Genomic DNA, 19075 nt, shown 5'->3' with positions numbered 1-19075 from the left:
TCAGGATTTTGACTAGGTTATCAGTACCAGGCAGGAATTCTGTCCTTTGGGATGACCCTCAAATCTAACTGGAGAGCAGTTAACCCTATAATAGACATGCTACTATGGTACTAGTGTGTCTATCTTGCCTGACTGGCCAGTTTTGTAGCTTGCAGGGGCCATGGCTGGATAGACTGTAGATGACGTTTTTCTCTCCTTAGCTTGCTGCTGTATCGCACTTTCTAGAACCCTGACAGCCTAGCCCGGAGGGAGGAGTCTCCTAGCACAGCTCTACCTGGGTTTCTCAGTGTCCTGCAACGGGAGCATGTGGTATCTTCAGCACTGTTTATTTAACCTTTCTTTTCTACTATGGCTTAACCTTTGTGCTCTCAGTTCATTTGGATTCCAAAAATGTTCCAAGTCATTGTACTTATTCTTTTTTTTTTTTTGAGGTAGGGTCTCACTCTGGCTCAGGCTGACCTGGAATTCGCTAAGTAGCCTCGAACTCTCTGCGATCCTCCTACCTCTGCCTCCCGAGTGCTGGGATTAAAGGCGTGCACCACCATGCCTGGACTATTCGTTTTTTTTTTTAGAGGTTGGTTAATTTAGAACCTCCTTTCTCACTTCGGTAGATTTAGAGTAGATGTGAAGGCTCTAAACGGGGTGGGCTGAATTCACGTGGACGGGAGCGATGGAACTGCTTCCTCCCACGACACTGGTGAGGAGCTTCAGCCTGTACTGTCTGGAGTTACACAGAAAATAAATCACCCCAGCCGCTTGTCTATATGAGATAACCCATGACTGGAATCCCAGAGTAGACGTGACATCACTCACATGTTAAAATAGTCACCACTGAAACAGATCCAACACAACTTCCAGCCCGGTTTTACTTTGTTTATTTCTTTTTTAAATTCTGGATGACAACTGTGTTTCCAGATGTAGTTTTATGTTTCCAGCATCACAAGTGAGTTGATTACTCAATCATGGCCCATTATATCATTGCATCTTTTCTTTGCAGTCCATTCCACCCACATCAATCTTTAAAAAAATAATATATTATATGAAAAAAAAACCTCACAACTGGTCAGATTAATTTCTTTTGAAAGTGCCAATTATTGATTTATTTACTTTTCCTAAGGTATAAAATGATAGAATATTTGCTCACATTTAGTTTTATGCATGATATATTTGAGTAATGATTTGAATAATAGTGATAAATTAATACCATATGCACGAGAATTCTGCAAAGTCAGATGTTAAATTAATTTGTAAGTAATATTGTTGAGTGCCTATTTCTACCTGCTGTACCTCAGTTATTCTAGCTGCACACTGTTACAAACAGGGAAAGAGAGTACAATTAGAAAGCAATCCAACCTAGGGATTGCTGGTTGGTAAGTGGCCCCTATTTTCAGAGTGAATTACATTTTTTTCAGGAAGTTTTTCTTATTCCTTGAAACTTAGACAGGTAGGGTTTCAGATTCAGACTAATGTATTGATATTTCCCTTTAAATCAATCAGTATATGACTGCATTTGTTAAAACTTTCTTTGGTTGGAGAAATGGCTTAATGGGTAAGGTGTTTGCCTGCCAAGCCTAAGGTCCCAGGTTCAATTTCCCAGTACCCATGTAAACCAGATGCACAGGGTGGCACATGCAACTGAAGTTCATTGCAATGGCTAGATGTCCTGGCATACTTGTTCTCTCTCTCTCTTTCCCTCTTTCTCTTGCACAAGTAAAATATAGAAAAAACTCCTTAAAAAAAATTTTGTTTTTAGTTGACATACAGATTTTTAGGTATCATTCATTCTGGCAATTTCAAACACAACTTATTTTTGTTCATTCCTTTCCTCCCCAACTCCAGTCCATCTTAATGACTGGAACTTTCACCCTAAAAATTCCTGGATATTAATTACAGTTTGAGGCTGTACCTTGCAACTGAAAATGGATGAGTATGTGAAATCTTCAAACATAAATAGAAGTTGCCATTTTTCAGAAATTAATTCTTTGTATAAGATCGATGGCATGTCATTCTTAAGAGAAATTCTAGTTTTAAGTACTCCGATTTAATTATCCAAAAACTTTATCCAAAGTATATCTCACACATATTGATTTGACTCTTGACAAATATTCAAAGGCAGCATAATAGTTTTGTGGAGGGCTATGCTATTTAAAAAGTCAAGATATGAAGAGTAAGTGTGGATCTGTCATTCTCAGAGATAGATCCTATCTTAAAGCATCTTAAGGGTCTTGTTTATGCTGAACAGTTTCAAGGATTCTTAAAAAGTATTGACACAGTAGGAAATATAACTTTCTTATACAGCTTTTGTAAAATAAATATTTCATAGTTTTCCCTCACTTCTTATAATTTATTTTCACTATAAATTTAGCTTATTTCTTTTTTGTTGGGACTTGAAATTAGCCACAGGGCTCCTATCTTTTCGTTGTAGGTACTTATTTCAACTCACACAAAAAGATTTCTCCCTTTCACAAGTGTAAATTTGAAATGTTAATGCTTTCAGTCGGAATGGTGGAGATTGAGAATGGCTCTGGGTGTAGATGGGCAAAAGAGACGAGACGTTGAAAGAATAAGACACTGGCTAAGGTTGTTGTCTTTCCAATGACTTCAAATTTAAAAAGCTCGTAGAAACGAGGTGCTAATGTCCCCCAAACCTGGGCAACATAAGCATCAGGATGGGAAATACATGTTCACAAAGTATAATTGCTTGTGGGCCTTAACTTTTCATGCATTACATTATTTATTTATATTACATGTATTTTTACACTACATGTATTATTTACACTATCACATTATATGTATTACATTATTTAGTCTTTGTTATTCTGTCTGTGTATGTTTATTATTAATAAATAATTGGGCATTTGTTAGGATGAGCAAACCATTTACTGCTCAATCTACCACAAAGTGAACAGTTAGTTCATAGGCTGGTTCATGTATGGACTTAAGACACACATGCTTGGCAAATCTCAAATACATTTGTCAAATCAAGTCATTTTGCCTTTGTGTTGATTAATGTTTTTTTCTTTGTTATCCAAAAAGTAAACGAATATTATAAAATCTATTTATGTGAGTAAAAGAAACCAAAACACTTACTGGCTTTAAAGCAAACCTTTACTGGCAACTTTAGTGTATGAGCAGATTGTAAATTGGTCCTCTTTCCACTGGGCTCTCCTCTTATGTCCCCTCTTCCTCACCTTCATTCCCCTGAGGGCCCTCTTCAGTGGGGCATTGGTAGTCACTATGGGTCATGGTTGCACCAGTCAGTTCCAGTCAGGAGGACAATGCTTTACAATACATCATCCCACACCATGGGTCTTACATTCTTTCCACCTCCCTTAAAAATCTACTTTAGTACTGAGCTCTCAGAAGCCTCTTTTTTTTTTTTTTTTTTTTTTTTTTTTTTTTTTTTTTTCGGCTTGGATGTGTGTTATTTTATATGTGTTTTCAGCCCAGCCATGGGAGCAGCTCTCATATTCAATATTTCTCTTGCTCTGATGCTTCAGGAGCCCTGGCGGGTGTGGCTGAGATGACTCATCTCATAATAGGCTCTTGGCTTTCTCCTCTTATCATTCTGATGGGTCTCAGGTCGCCCAGGTATTCACCACCACCTGTATAAGGCAGGTTCACTAACCAAAAGTGAAAGCTTAATTGGTGGATGGGATTAAGTCCATGCAATTACAAGGCTTTTTGTTGGGCATACCCCCCACCCACTCCCCAGTCCATTTAGGGAATGAACAATGGATGCTGCCCTCTAGGGTCTGTGAACAAAGCCATAGCTTTTTGCCCAAGGCTTGAATTCCCTTCATCTGGCAAGGCCTCAGAGAACAGTTGATCAACCCCGTAACTTAGGTGCCACTGTTTCACTGGTGGGTAGACCTTGCCTATCTGGTTGGTTTTGTAGCTTGCGGGATCCACTGTAAGTTCACTCTAATGGTGGGTTGGCTTTTTATTTTTTATTTAACATTTTTAATTGACAACTCCCATAATTATAGACAATAAACCATGATTACCTAATACATAAAAACATAATTAAAACATTATTACCACTGTCACCCCCCCTCCATCCACCCTCCATCACATCCCCTACCCTGCTCAATTAGTCTCGCTTTGATGTTTATGTCATACTCTCTTCCTCCTATTAGGAAGCTTTTGTGAGGTACTTCTAGGCACTGAGAGGTCATGGATATCCAGGGCATTTTACATCAGGAAGATTGCATTGTAAACAGCCCTATGCTTCTGGCATTTTACTTATTATTTATTTGCTTACTTATTATTATTTTAAGAGTGAGAGAAAGAGACAGAGAGAGAGAGAGAGCGAGAGAGAGAGAGAGAGAGAGAAGGGGAGGGAGATTGAGAGTGGGCATACCAGAACTTTCAGCCTGCTATGAATGAATCCCAGACACGTGCACCCCCTTGTGACATATGTGCACCATTGTGCACTTGCGTCAATGCGTATCTAGCTACATGGGACCTGGAGATTTGAACATAAGTTCTTTTGTTTTTTAAGATGAGAAATCAGATGGGTAAATGAAATTTCAAAAAAATAAAATTGCAGCTTTTTGAATTTATTAGTAGCAACTTATGTTTCTTATAGTTAGACAGTTTTGCGTGTGTATGTATGTGTGTGCAAGTACGTGTGTGTGTGTGTGCATGCGTGCACAGGTGTTGTGCATATACGTATGAGTACATGTGGAAACCAGAGGACAGTCTCAGGTTTGGCTCCTCAGAAATCCTTTTCACCTTTTCTGAGATACTGGCCAGGAACTCACCCAGCAGGTTCCACCTATCTTTCCTTCCCCAGCTCTGGAATTAAAGCAGATGCCACCACACTCAATTTGTTGGAGGGAGTGTTGGATGTCCAAAGTCGAGTCCTCAAGCACTTTAATAACTGATCTGTCTTCCTGGCTCTGGTACTAGCTTATATACATTTTAGAGGCATTTAGTGAAAAGTTTTTTTTTTTTTCAAACAATCATTTAAAATTGAATCAAATTTTTGTTACTGAATGCTTAGCCCAAGGCTTGCTGTCTACTTAATTTCCTGAAAATCACTGTATACCATACATAACCAATTTGTAATGCGCCTGCCTCCTTTCTTCCATCCCTGCACCCTGTCCTCACTTTAACTTCTCCATCCCCGGTATTCTGCCCCTCTGTTTACATATTACCCTCCAACTACTTGCATTATTTTTATCCCCATAGATTGGTGCAGATCTCACTTTGGGTCAGAGAAGCTTCTTTTTTTTTCTCAGATGATGGTGACCACTGGGGAAACTCAGAACTCATCCACCACCTGAGATCAAGTGAAGTTTGATGCTTCTCAAAAAGTAAGGCATGTTTATCACCTGCCCACCCCTGTGGCTCAAAGACTATTTCGTAAGAGCTAATTGAAAGAATGTCAGAGCCTGCAGATGGGGAAGAGTACTTTATGATACTATGTCAAGCGTTTTATCATAGCAACAGAAACTAGTAGGACATCCAAGGGCCAACCTTGTTCTTGACTCTTCTAGAAATGATCATCTTCATTTCTTGAAATTCTGACTTAGGATGCATTTATATGTTTGAACAAGATGGGACATAGAATATAATCATGTCAGCTTTAACATTTTCTCAACAAGTGTACCAAATCAATGACGTCCACCATTGCTTTGTCCTTGGGTATGGGCTGAAACACCTTTGTCATATGCTGGTCATTGAAGGCTATGTCTTATAGGGCAGTAGGATGCCATGTCATGATGTCAGGGTGGCAGAAATTTCACAAATGCAGCCGTCCTGTCAGGTGTATGCAAAACTTACAATTGTTCTAAGACTTTTTATGTTTTACTGTGTGTATGTGTGTGTGTGTGATACATTTATAGTGTATGCACATGTGGGTGGTTAGGATTGGACTCTGGCTCTCTAAAGTCCTCATGCTTGTGGGCAAGTGCTCTTACCCACTGAGCTATCTCCCCAGCCCCAGAAGAGGCAAATTGCAGGGAGATTTGTCCTTCTCATTGAAAACTTGCTCCATCTTCAGGTGGCTCTGCAGTGGCAGGGAAATAGAGTCTCTCCTTGCTGTTTCTCAGTTAATGTAGTAAGGCTTTTGTTTTAAGGAAGAGTAGATGTTATTTACCCAGAAGGAAGATTAAAGGCTTATGTCACAGTCCTTTAATTCTCAGAAAACTATTTATTCCTTAGGACCTTCTTGCAATAAAACAAGGAAAAGTCTCTTAAATATACAATATAAAACTGATTTACACAAGACAAGTGACCTTTGGAAGCTTATGCTACAATCTCCATGGCAGTATCCACTTAGTGCATAACTCAACAAGCTCTGCGATCTTTAGTTCCCACTTCTCCAGGGGTCTACATTGATCTCATGTGTGTTGCTCAACACTACCTCTGCTGTTTCCCAGCGTGGTGACTCCTGATACAAGAGAAAGCATCCCAAGTTCTTTATGACTGCTTCATTATAACATTTCAGCATGAAAAGAACAGAAGTAGTCTTACTTATTTAACCCTAATTTTTATTGTGTTCAAACTTCTAGGTTTATATAATGTGCACAATTAATTTTCATAGTGCCTAAATATTTCAAGTCTTATATGTGCCCTTGAGGTTGATTTTATCATCATGTTAACATTGCACAAACGTAAAAGAGTAAGTTTTCTCTATAAGGTATTCTAAGGAGGGAGGGGAAAGATAAACAGCACTAGACAGGACTAAACCCCATGGCTTCTGTCCTCAATGCCTTCCCTTTGAGCTAACTGGTGGTAATGTTAGTGCAAGAGTGGGTGCTTTTCGACATTGCACAGTGCTTCATAAGGTTAGGATTTATGCAGCATTGTCTGTTATCACACATGATCTATTCCATGGAGACACACTGAATACATGTATACCATCTGTCCCTAGAAGGAGATCTAACATTTCTGTTTCTCTTTTTAAAGACGTAAGGCAGGAATATATTTTACTAACACTATGACTTCACAGAGCTCATTGGAGGGTCAGGATGTGTGCTTTTTGCTCACATACATTTTGGCCCAGTCATTTATGTTCGTTTGTTAGTGTTTGTTTCTACAAAGGGTCTTATATAGCCCAGGCTACCTAGAGCTCACTATATCTCAGGCTAGCCTTAAATCTATTCTCCTTCTTCTATCTCCCATGTTCTAGGTGTGTACTTGGTATATACTACCACATCCAGCTCAGTTATTTTGATTCTAAAGTATTTGTTGTCCTCATGGCTAACCCCCAAAAAACTCTCACCAGGAGAAATAATGGGCATTCACAGATGCTGTGCTTGCCTGGATCTGCAGGAAGGACCGGGTGGTATTTCTCTCACAAGCCTTCTCTAAAGGTTTATAACTCAGTCATAAATACTTGTCACTGGCAGAGACTTAGCCTGGAGGGTCACAGGCCTGGAGAAAATTATTCATTTATAAATTTCTTTGACTTCCTCTAAATTATTTTAACTGTATTTATCCTTTGTGAGAGGAGGAAAAATAATGTCTTTGTGGTTCAAGACTCTTTTGTCCTCCCATGAATCAACATAGCATTGGGATGAAGTAAAGAAAAAAAATCAGCGAGAAAGTGGCCACTGAAAACAGACAATAATTCTTCTCTCTTTAAGAGTAGGAATTGAGGGCTGACATTATTCCACCAAAGATCTATTATCAGAGCTTAAGGGAAAAAGTGAATGTTATGAACTATTGATTAACTTTCCAAAGCATCCATTCCCATTAGCTTTTGCTTTTTCCATCCATACTGGCTCCGGCAAGTTCTATGGTGGTCACTCACTGCAGAGAGAGAGGACAGGGAAAATGGCATTGACTCTCGACTGATATGGTAGTTACCTTCTCATTGCTGGTACATAGCACCAACCAGAAGCAGCTGGTGGGAAGAAAATGTTTATTTTAGCTTACAGGGGAAAGATGAGACGAGCAAAGGCAGGAGGTCACTGCTGCCACAGCAGGTGCAGACAGCAGGAGAGTGAGAGCAGCTCTAGACTGGGGAGGTGGTGTTACGACCCCTAAGCCCACCCAGAGAACATACCCTCTCCAGCAATGTTTCATCTTCCAAATTGTTGCCAGCTGGGGACCAAACACTCAGTATATACAAATTGACGGGAGATACTTGCTTCCAACCGCCACATTCTGCTCCTGGCCCCCATGACGTGATGACCATCCACAAGGGAAAATACAATGTGTTCAATCCAACTTTAAAACTCCCCAGAGTTTTTACCAATCCCAACACTATTCAAGTAGTCTAAGGCCTCTTAACTTTGAGCTGTAGAACCAAGAACACGTAATGACACAGAGTAAGCATTTCACGTGGCAAAAGATGACATTTCAAGAAAAGATTAAATCAATGGTCTTAAACAATCCAGGGCAAGTATCAAATCCTGTAGCTCCAAGTCTGGCATCTCTAACCAGGGATGAATTCTCTAGAGCTCCAGCTCCACCTGTCCATCTTGGCTGCTCACAGCCTGAGGCACCATCCATTCTGTGCCAGCAGCCCACCTTAGCGTCCATCACATGTGCTTGGCATCTCCTGGGATTTCCACTACAACCCATGGTTCATCTTCATGTCTCCATCAGGTCTCACTCAAGGACTCCAACAAACCTGCTTCACATTGCCCATGGCTATTTCCTAAAAACAGACCAGGTTACAAATACCATGACCCTTTCTTTTCTGTATTTGCTGTATTCCATTATTCCAGGTGAGCTACCGAAATTGTTAATCTAGAGGAGAATGGAACTGACTTTAAAGAGCAGGAAACTCCCCCTAGTTTCAAAAGAATCATCTTTTTTTCCTGCTGTCACAATGCAGAACAGTTAGCCCAATCTCAATGATGGACAGTCTCTCAAGTAATTGTACCTGAAGGGGCAGAAGTCAAATCCATTTGCACATACCAGTCCATTTTTATGCACACACTATCCTGCACACGTTTTCAGGATACAGGAAGAATGCAGCAAGCTTCTCATACAAATTGCCTCTAGCCCAGTCTGGAAAAAAAGGAAACAAAGCTTTCTTTTCCTTATAAGCCAAGCATGCATGGTCTATAGTTATGTAGATCTTTTGCCTCTGACCAGAGTGGTCCATCAAACTCTTCTTGAAGTACTGCAAGGCATGTCTTTGGCCAAAGTTTCAAATCATTCCACATTCTTTCTGAAAACAAGTTCTAAAAGGCCAGAAAAACAAAACAAAAAAACAAGCAAACAAAAACCTACACAGACAGGCTTCTAGCAGACATGCCCCCATTCTATGGGTGCCAACATTCTATTGTGGAGATGATGTCATTGCTGGTTCGAAGCACCTGACTAAGAGAAGGCTGTTGGAGGAAAGATTTTACTTTGGCTTGTGGTCTTGAGGGAAAGCTCTATGATGGTAGGGGAAGGATTCCATGAGCAAAAGCTGCACATAATATCTGCCACAACAGGTGGAATTGGCAGCAAGAGAATGACTAGAATTCTCGTGAAGGGGAGCTGTTTATGACGTGCTCTGGCCCACCTCCTCCAGCGAGGCTCCAACCCAGCAGTTGCCATTGGCTGGGAATCACGCATTCAAAGCACATGACTTGAGGAAGGACACCTAATTCAAACCAACATACCTGGGCTGATCCATGTGTGGCTGACATTACGTTTCTCTACACACTTACTTGTTCCATGCCTGTTTCAAAGCTGTGCAAGACTTTTCAAAATACTAATTAAATAATAAAATTATCAAAATCATGTTTAATTGCCACTTTAGGCATAGTACTAGTTACCAGAACACTTTGAGTTGGTATGCTTCTAAACTCATGACTTTACTGGACAAAACTTGCTAGAAGAGGATGAAAATAGGCAGCATACTTCAAATTGTTCATAACATTTAAATTATAAATGTAATTATTAATTTATATCATATTATTAATTATTAATTATGACCAGACTATGCAACAAGCATCATCTGAATTAATATAATTAACTATTTAGTAAAAAAATCACCTTTATTCTCAAGGATTTTAGTCTTCTTCCATAAATCAGTTTCTTATATCTCATTCTTTAAACACTAAACACTGAACACAGATAACTATGTCTTCTTGTCATGATGCAGACATTTAAATTTTCTATGTTTTGCTGTTTACAAAACTCATGCATCATATAGAAAATGTGAAAATTACAGAAAAGCCAAAGGGGGAATATACTCTAATTAAAAGATAATTGTCAAAAATTAAATATACTCAAGGGGAACAATATGATGGTTTTATATATGTAAACATTTTGTAATGATTGTCACAATAAAACTGAATTAACACAGCTCTTATTTGCCAATGCTACACATTTTATCTTTTAAACTAGTTCTTATAAGTAGAAGCTTATACCCTTTGAACATCTCCCCATTTTCTGTACCTTGAGAGCTACCTAAGCAATCACCTCTTCTACTTTTTGTTTGTATATTTTCAATGTTTTTAGATTTTACTTTCTCAGCAGATCATATAATACCTATCTTACTGTGTCTATCTTTTCATTTTTTTTTTTTTCATTTTCATGGTATGGTCTCTCCCTAGCCCAGGCTGACCTGGAATTCACTGTGTTCTCAGGCTGGCCTTGAACTCACAGTGATCCTCCCACCTCTGCCTCCCAAGTGCTAGGGTTACAGGCACACACTACCATGCACTGTGTCTGTCTTAATTCACCTAGAACAAGTCCCTCTAGGTTCATCTATGCTACCATAAGTCTTTGGACTTTGTGATTAAAATGCCACAAATACCTACATGTAGAAGAATGGATCTAGAGCTTTATTTCTTACCATGCACAAATGGGAGAAAAATTTTATCTGCTATGCATCCGACAGGATTAATATCCAGAATATAAAATACTCAAAGAGTAAGCAATAAAAAAATCAAATAACCCAATAAAAATGGGCCATGGAACTGAACAGTTTTTAAAAGAAGAAATGTAGGGGAGCAATAAACATTTTAAAATGTTCAATGTCTCTAGCCATCAAAGAAATGAAAATTAAAACACCTTTGAGATCTCATTTCAACTAAGTCAAAATGCCTATCATAAAAAAAAGTCAAATGGCAACAAATGCTGGTGAGGGTTAGGAAGAGAGAGACTCTTATTCACTACTGGTTGAAATTAGGAGGGCTCTCAAAACCCTAAAAGTAGAGCTACAATATGAGCCAGCTATACTACTCCTGGGCATATTTACTAAAGACTGCAGTTTGCTATAGAGACACTTGCCCAGCCATGTTCATTGCCAAGTCTATTTTTAATACCTAGGAGACGGAATCAGCCCAGATGTTGACCAACTGATGAATGGATGATAAAGACATTAATAATAAAGCACAGTAGAGTTTTATTCTAATGTAAAGCAAAATCAAATCATGAAATTAATAGGAAATAGGTAGATCCAGAAAAATTATACTAAGCGGGGTAATTCAAGTATAATAAAAAAAATGCCACATGTTTTTACTCAGAGGCAGATCCTAGCTTGGAATTTTCATATCTACTTGTAAAATGGAATAAGAGTTTACAGCAGAGGTCAGGAAGCTATAAAGAGTTTAAGAGTGAGGAGTGGGGAGGGATTAGGGGAGGGGATAGTAGATAGGTAAGTAAAGGGACAGAATGCAGAGGATGGGTAGGTCTAATTAAGGGAAGGTGAAAGGGAGGGAGAAAAGGAGGGTTGGGGGGAGATATATTAAACCCAAAACCAATGATATGAGCTGAGGAGATGTCTCAGTGGTTAGAGATACTTGCTTGAATAGCCTTATGGCCTGGGTTTGATTCTCTAGTATCTATGTAAAGCCAGATGCATAAGTGTCACATGGATCTGGAGTTGTTTTTTTTTTTTTTTTTTTTTTTTTGCAGCAATGGTACTAGGGCCTGGCATGTTTATTCTCTCCTTGCTTGTGAATAAATAAATAAAATATTAAAAGCTAAGGCTATTATAATGTCATATTTAAATTCAATTCTTCTCTATAATTTTAATTTTCAGGTATAGTAAAACAAATATAGCAAATATATAGTCTTTGGCAAAGAACCCATATTTGATACTGGTAATCAAGTGTGGTGGTTTGAGTCAGGTGTCCCCCATAAACTTAGGTGTTCTGAATGCTAGGTTCCCAGAGAATTAATGAATTCTGGAGGCAGTGTATTGTTGGTGGTAGGCTTATAGATATTATACCCAGTTTCCCCATGCCAGTGTTTGGCACACTCTCCTGTTCCTGTTGTCCACCTGATGTTGGGCAGGGGGCAATTTCCAATCTCTGCTCCTGTCATCATTTTCCCTGCCATCATTAAGCTTTCCCCTCAAGTCTGTCAGCCAAAATAAACCCCTTTTTCCCAAAAGCTGCTCTTGGTCGGGTGATTTCTACCAGCAAGGTGAACCTGACTGCAACAGTGTAGTTGGTACAAAGAGTGGTGTTGCAGTTAGACACCTGACTGTGTGGCTTTGGCCTTTTGGAGCTGATTTTCAAGAGGAGCGTTGAAGGATTTTGGCTTACAGAGTTGAGAGGAAGCTCCATGAGGGCAGGGGAAACTGATGGCAGGAGCAGAGGGTGGACATCACCCCCTGGCCCACATAAAGTACACAATAGCAACAGGAGAGTGTGCCAAAAACTGGCATGGGGAAATTGGCTAGAACACCCATAAGCTCACCCCCAAGAGGCGTTAATTCTCAAATCTCTGTCAGTTGGGAACCTAGCATTCAGAATACCTAAGTTTATGGGGGACACCTGAATCAAACCACCACATTCTACCCCTGACCCCTATAAACTGTTAACCATCCACAATATAAAATGCAATGTATTCAATCCAACTTTCAAAGTCCCCACATTTTTATAAATCAATCCTAATGATGTTCGAACATTCCCATATTCAGAGATCTTTTAACTGAGCCATAATGCCAAACAAACAAACAAACAAACAAACACACTAAAACCCATAATGGCATAGACTAAACACTCATGCTGCAAAAGGTGGCATTAGGCATAGCAAAGAAATATTCAACCAATACAAGATTTAAAACAACCAGGCTTCGTCTGGGGCTAGCAGTTCTCCTTAGCAGCCATCTCATGGTCTTGACATCTCCGCTGGGTCTCCACTGCAAGCCACGGTTCATCCTCATGGCCCCATGGGGTCTCCATGCAGGCATCCAGCAAAGCTGCTTCACACTGTCCATGGCTGTTTCCAGAACAAAAGACGATGTTGCAAATTTAATGACCCTCTTTTTCCTGCATTTCTTATACTCCATAAGACCAGGTGGAGTGCCAATTTGTTAATTGGGGTGGGAGAAATAAAACAGACTTTGAAGAAAAGAACACTCCTTGAGCATTCAGACCCCTTCAAAAGAGTCTACATTCCTCCTGTTGTCCCAGTACAGGTCAACTGGCCCAATCTTAAAGGTTGTAATCTCTTATATAATTGAGGCTGAACAGGCAGATATTTCAGCCCAAAGACTTCATTTCTGTGCCATATTGCTTTGCTCACAACAGTCCATTTCTACACAAAGTAACCCTTCAAAACTTCTCAGGATATGGGCATAACAGTAAGCCTCTCACACAAACTACCTCTAGCCCAGTCCAAGAAAAGCTCTTTCTCACCCTCACAGGCCAAACCTCACAGTCAATAGTTCTTACTGCATTCAGGCCTTTCAACTCTGACTGGAATAGTCCACCAAACTTTACTTATAGCACTGCAAGGTGCATCTTATCCCAAGGTTTCAACCACCGTCCCCCCCCCCCAAAAAAAAATATTCCTATTGAAAATCAGCTCCAAAAGGCCAAGGCCACACAATCAGGCATCTAGCAGCATTCCCACCCCTATGGTACCAACATTACTATTGCAGTCACGTTTGCATTGCTGGTTGAAATCATCTGATCAAGAGCAGCTGTGGGGAAAAAGTGTTTAGTTTGGTTTTACAGACTTGAGGGGGAAGCTCTATGATGGCAGGGAAAATAATGACATGGTGGACATCACACTCCCTGGCCAACATAAGGTGGACAATAGCAACAGGAGAGTGTGCCACACACTGGCAAGGGGAAACTGGCTATAACACCCATAAACCTGTCCCCAGCATACACTGCCTCCAAGAGGTATTAATTACCAAATATCCATCAGGTGGGAACCTAGCATTCAGAACACCTAAGTTTATGGGGGACACCTGAATCAAACCACCACAAGGGCCATAAAAAAAGCCACATGGTGGGAAGGAGTGTGTTGCAGACAGTTTCACATTGCTGGGATGAACATCCATACTAAGCATAGTTCATGAGAGGAAAGGATTTATTTCAAGCATACAGATCCAGGGGGAGTTCCGTCAAATGGCAGAAGAAGCTGGCTCCCATTCATAAGTCCAAACAGACGCAACCAAACAGCCAGCATCACAAGACGGCACAGCCAGAGCTTAAAAAACCTTTTGACGCACTTTTTAGGCTGGAATTCAGATCTACCTCCAAAGCACCTTAGGGCTGGACACCAGGATCTACCCCAAGTAACACCTCTTCCTGCTAGGTAGCTGGAAATTGAAGTTACATGTTTTAATAAAACAGTTGGGTCTATGGGGGGGGGGGCACACATTTAAACTACCACAGAGTACTCTGGGGCACTTTCCTTTGGAAATGAACTGAATGGTGCAATTATTTCCTCACCATGGATATAGTTACCCCCAGAAGACCTCCACAATGTTGAGCCATCAACATTTGGACACAGAAGATGAAAGAGGACAAAAAAGAATGAGCCATCAAAACAGAAGTAGGACTACGTAGAGCTCAGTGGGCTAGGGGTTCGGGGAGGGGGACAAAAGCAGGGAGGGGAATATGATCAAAATAAAGTCTATTCATGTATTATAATATCTAGTTACAAAAAAAGAAAACAAAACTATGATCTGGGCATTATAGCTCACTAATCCCAGTGCTTGGGGGGTAAAAGGATCCCTGTGAATTCGAGTCCACCCTGAGACTACACAGTGAATTTCATGTCAGCCTGGGCTGGAGTGAAATCCTACCTAGAAAAACCGAAGGAGGGGAAAAGAACCTGAGACCTACGTGGCTTGAAATAATTCATTTTGTACATTTAAATGTTGAAGCAGCCATCATAATTTATACAAAAAGAAATGCAAGTAATATCAAAAAAATTATACAAAGCATGCAATATCTGCCATCAGTATCTGCACTGTATTCTTATGAAGTTGTTTCCTTGTTAAGTTTCTTGGCTCTAATACTTCTCACATTGGAGGATTCAGTTTAATAAATCTAAAGGATATTTTAAAAATTGGCGCACGTTTGTGTGCACGCAGTATGTGTGTGTGCGTATTTGTAGGCGCACGTGACACAACTGCCCAAGTGTGGAGGTCAGAGGTCAACTTCTTGATGTCAGACTTCAGCTTCTGCCTCGTTTGAGGCATGACTGCCGTTCTCCTTTCCATTCATTGCTATGTTCATCAGCCTAGCTGGTCTTTGAGCTTCTGGAAAATTCTCCCATCTCCACCTCCCACTGTCCGGTCAGTCCGCCTGGTATTCAGAAGCCTGCCATCGCTTCTGGCTTTTAGGTGGAGCCAGGGATCTTCACTTGGGGTACTCAGGTTTGATGAGTGGCAAATACGTTACCCACTAAGTCACCTACACAGCCCCCCCAGAGATATTTAAACAAAATTATGGTAAACATTTCAGTTTATCAACATGTTGTATGCTGAATGTGTGTAAGTTGATGTCAACTTAAAATGTAATCTTCATTTTTGTATTACTTCAATAAATTTTTTACAGAATATTTAAAAAAAAACAAACATTTATTTATGTGTAAGAGAGAGAGAGAGAATGAGAATGTGTCTGTCAGAGCCTCCTGCTCCTAAAAACAAAGCCCAGATGCATGCAGCACTTTCTGCATCTGGCTTTGCATGGGTACTGGCGAATCCAACCCCGGTCATCAGTTTTTCAAAGTAAGCACCTTAACCTGCTGAGCTATCTCCCCAGCCCCTGTATAGAATATTTTTGCATGTAGTTGGGATGGAATGAAATACTGAAATGAAATAACATCTGTATCCAATGTGTGATTTTTACTTTCTTGTTCTCCGTAAGACGTTGAACCCAACTTAATCAAGGAAGTAATTTTAAAAACTAACCCATGAGATGTCACACATTTTAAGGAGCCTTTAAAGAAATTTTTTTCCTTAGCTCATTCTATTTGTATTATATTCTTTGTTTTAAATTGTTATTCTGTCATGATTAATGTATTCCGTAATCATGTATTCTTCATTTTCCCACTTTCATCTTGTAGCTGGTTGAATTCCTAATTCCTGCTACTTTTCTCCCCCTAGGTAAAAGCAATATTCTCTTTGTGGCTGGAGGCACAGTGTTGTTGTTGCTTGCCATCCTCATTATTCCCACCATTTTCATTTCTTGTAGAAGGTGAGTAGGACGACCAACCCTAAATCTCTTTTAACCTGGATAAGTCTGATCTTCAGTGTGTCTGTGAAGAGCCCGACAATATATCAAGCTGCTGCGCCGTTCATATTTGCTTCGTTGGTTACTGTTCTTACACAGGAGAGAAGTAGGGCTGATAATATTAGAAATTAAAGCTAGAATGATTCATTTAAGAATTAGTCAATGGGAAGCTAAAGAAGGTAGGAGGGAATCATGATCAAAGTAAGTTATGTAAGAGACTGAGACAGTGAGCACTCTGCCCTCATAATTCCCCATATTCCCCTGTATTACACACTGTCTTTATGCTCCGAGAGAAAAACTGGAAGTGAGGCTGTGATGTGTATGCACGCATGAAAGAAGAGAGAGAGAGAGAGAGAGAGAGAGAGAGAAAGAGAAAGAGGGAAGAAGAAGAAGAAGGAGGAGGAGGAGGAGGAGAAATAAATACTGCTTTATTCATTCATTAGTTTTTTTATTGTGGAAAGTTGTGAACAAGATGTAATGAAGCTCATAAGGCAGCAGAATAATCTAGAGTGGTTGTCCAGTTTTCTGAAACAAGCAGCCAGGGGACTTTTCTTAAAGGTGGTTGAGAAAACAGTTGAAACAGGTATCCATAGAGACAGCAGGTAGTCACTTAAGTCTATGGAGACTGTCCACCTTTCACTGTACTGGGGCATAGAGGAATTTCTACTATGTTCTCATTGGTTCTTCCTTCGTTCTTCCTCTCCCATACTCAACACTCATTTGTGTAGTTTTTCTTAAAATTCTTTTATTAGAATTATATTGGATTGGAATTCTTACACTGTGTTCCAACCAAAGTGTTATCTGCTTAGTGGAGACCCTCACTGAACTGTTCTTTCTACATCTATATTTTATATGTCTGAAGTAAAAATAGACATTTAATACATGTTTGTTGGGTAAATGAATATATTCATCTTTACTATTTCCCCCAGGTAAAATTAATACAACACAACACAACACAACACACACACACACACACACACACACACACGGCTTATTAATATGGTTTCCCAGGAGGCTTCTGTTTCTTGTCTCTCTATATATTATCCCTGACCTCAGCCTTTCCTACTATTGTCTGATTTTAGTAATTCCTTCCATCCTTCTCCTTGCTCTCAACACCATTCCCGTATTAACCTATCATTTTTTAATGTATTTTTATAACTTTTTTATTAGTTTTGTATTCAGCAAATACAGGCAGTTTGGTACCATTATTAGGATCATCTGTGGCCTACCCCCTCCCCATTGGCCCCTCCTTGTTGATGTAAATGGGTCGTACATTGTGGAGTTAGCCCACAGTTATTGGTATGATAAATGTCTCTGCATATCATGATCCAACATGTGACTGACCCCTCTTCCGCAAAATTTCCCTGAGCCATGTTGGGTTCATTTTTGGTCTGCTTCAGTGATGAGGTGTTGGGGGCCTCTGAGGCTCTGGCTCTCTGATTTGGTAGGAGTTGATTTTTCTCTGTGTTGGTCTCCTTCCCCCTTGTGCTGGTATCTGGTTCACCAGGAAAACAGCACCCTTTCTTGTTTAGCCAATTTTCTTTAGTTTCAGCCGGAGCCTATCATTTTTTTCCCCTTGTTTCTCATCTTAACATAAGGCTGGTAAAGCCACTTTCCTGTTTAAGACTTTTTATCATCTCTCCTCCCCACATACTACAATAATTTTTAAATTCATTAACTCTGTCATCAAACATAGCTTGGTTTCTAATCCAAGCCTGATTGTCGTTCATATTGTCTACTTTACTACTCCCCATAAGGCTGAATAATTTTGTTAACACTACAACTTTTATTGTTGTAACATTCCCAGCTCACATCCAAAATGTTACCATAATTCACTTCTATAGCAGTGCCTGAATTCTGTGTTATCAATCAGCCCACAAAACTTATGTTCTCACCCCCAGGTCTGTCCTGTTCCTCTGTCCCTGAAAATAGACATGATGTCATTATATGGGATCACCTTGTGTTCCTCGTCTGCTATTCCTTACAACCCTGCTTTGTGCTTTAATTATTCTTGTGCTACTCATCCCTTCTTCCATATCTATGGGGTCCATGATGGTGGGACCTGAGTGCTACTTATCTTTTAGTATTTGACAACATTTTGCACTAATCTGTTTAGATCATGACCATTCAGTAAGCATCAGTCATATCGCAGGGCAGTAGTTATACATTTCCCTCCATCAAAGGCTGTCCTCATGTCTTTCCCTAACGGAAATTAGCAAATTGACATAAGGATCCCAAGTGCCAATATCACTGAGGATTCTCTACTGCTTCACTTCAGTTGTTTAAAAAGAAAAGTGCAGAGAAGGGAGAGGTCACAAGATGAGCACTCCAGGATGAGCCACCCAGCTTCAGAGAGCGAGTGACACAAGCGACCTCTGGAAGGTCACAGATGTTGGACATGGCTTTTATCTGAATAGCTAAAGTGAACTGTGGAGTATATTGTCCCTCTTGGATAATGCGATAAAAAGATGAGAGGACTTGAATGCATAATTGTGCACAAGTAGCACACAGGAAAAGAGTGTTTGTTCTTCTTACCTTGTCACTGATCGCTTGGAGTTGTGAAGTTCAAATGGAAGTGCTTTGAACAATGAGTCCACAGTTTCAGCAATAACCACCAGTGCTGTGCCTGACCAGTCATTTTAACTAGCCCTGCAGCTTCAGGGTTTGCGGAGTTGGATATT

The 19075-nt window shown here is 40.0% G+C and overlaps 1 protein-coding gene across 1 annotated transcript in view; it reads left to right on the top strand.

Moving 5' to 3' along the window:
* Nucleotides 1-19075, top strand: part of Cd226 (CD226 molecule) — a 33342-nt gene that overhangs the window by 7153 nt on the left and 7114 nt on the right. Inside the window, exon 2 of the mRNA XM_004654639.2 lies at nt 16268-16358. Within this exon, the coding sequence (XP_004654696.2) occupies nt 16268-16358 (91 nt within the window). The remainder of the gene's footprint in view (nt 1-16267; nt 16359-19075) is intronic.

This window comes from Jaculus jaculus, chromosome 15, assembly GCF_020740685.1.
Source record: "Jaculus jaculus isolate mJacJac1 chromosome 15, mJacJac1.mat.Y.cur, whole genome shotgun sequence".
Lineage (NCBI taxonomy): Eukaryota > Metazoa > Chordata > Mammalia > Rodentia > Dipodidae > Jaculus > Jaculus jaculus.
The sequence above is the reverse complement of the archived record's forward strand: the minus strand, read 5'-3'. Positions and strand labels throughout refer to the sequence as shown.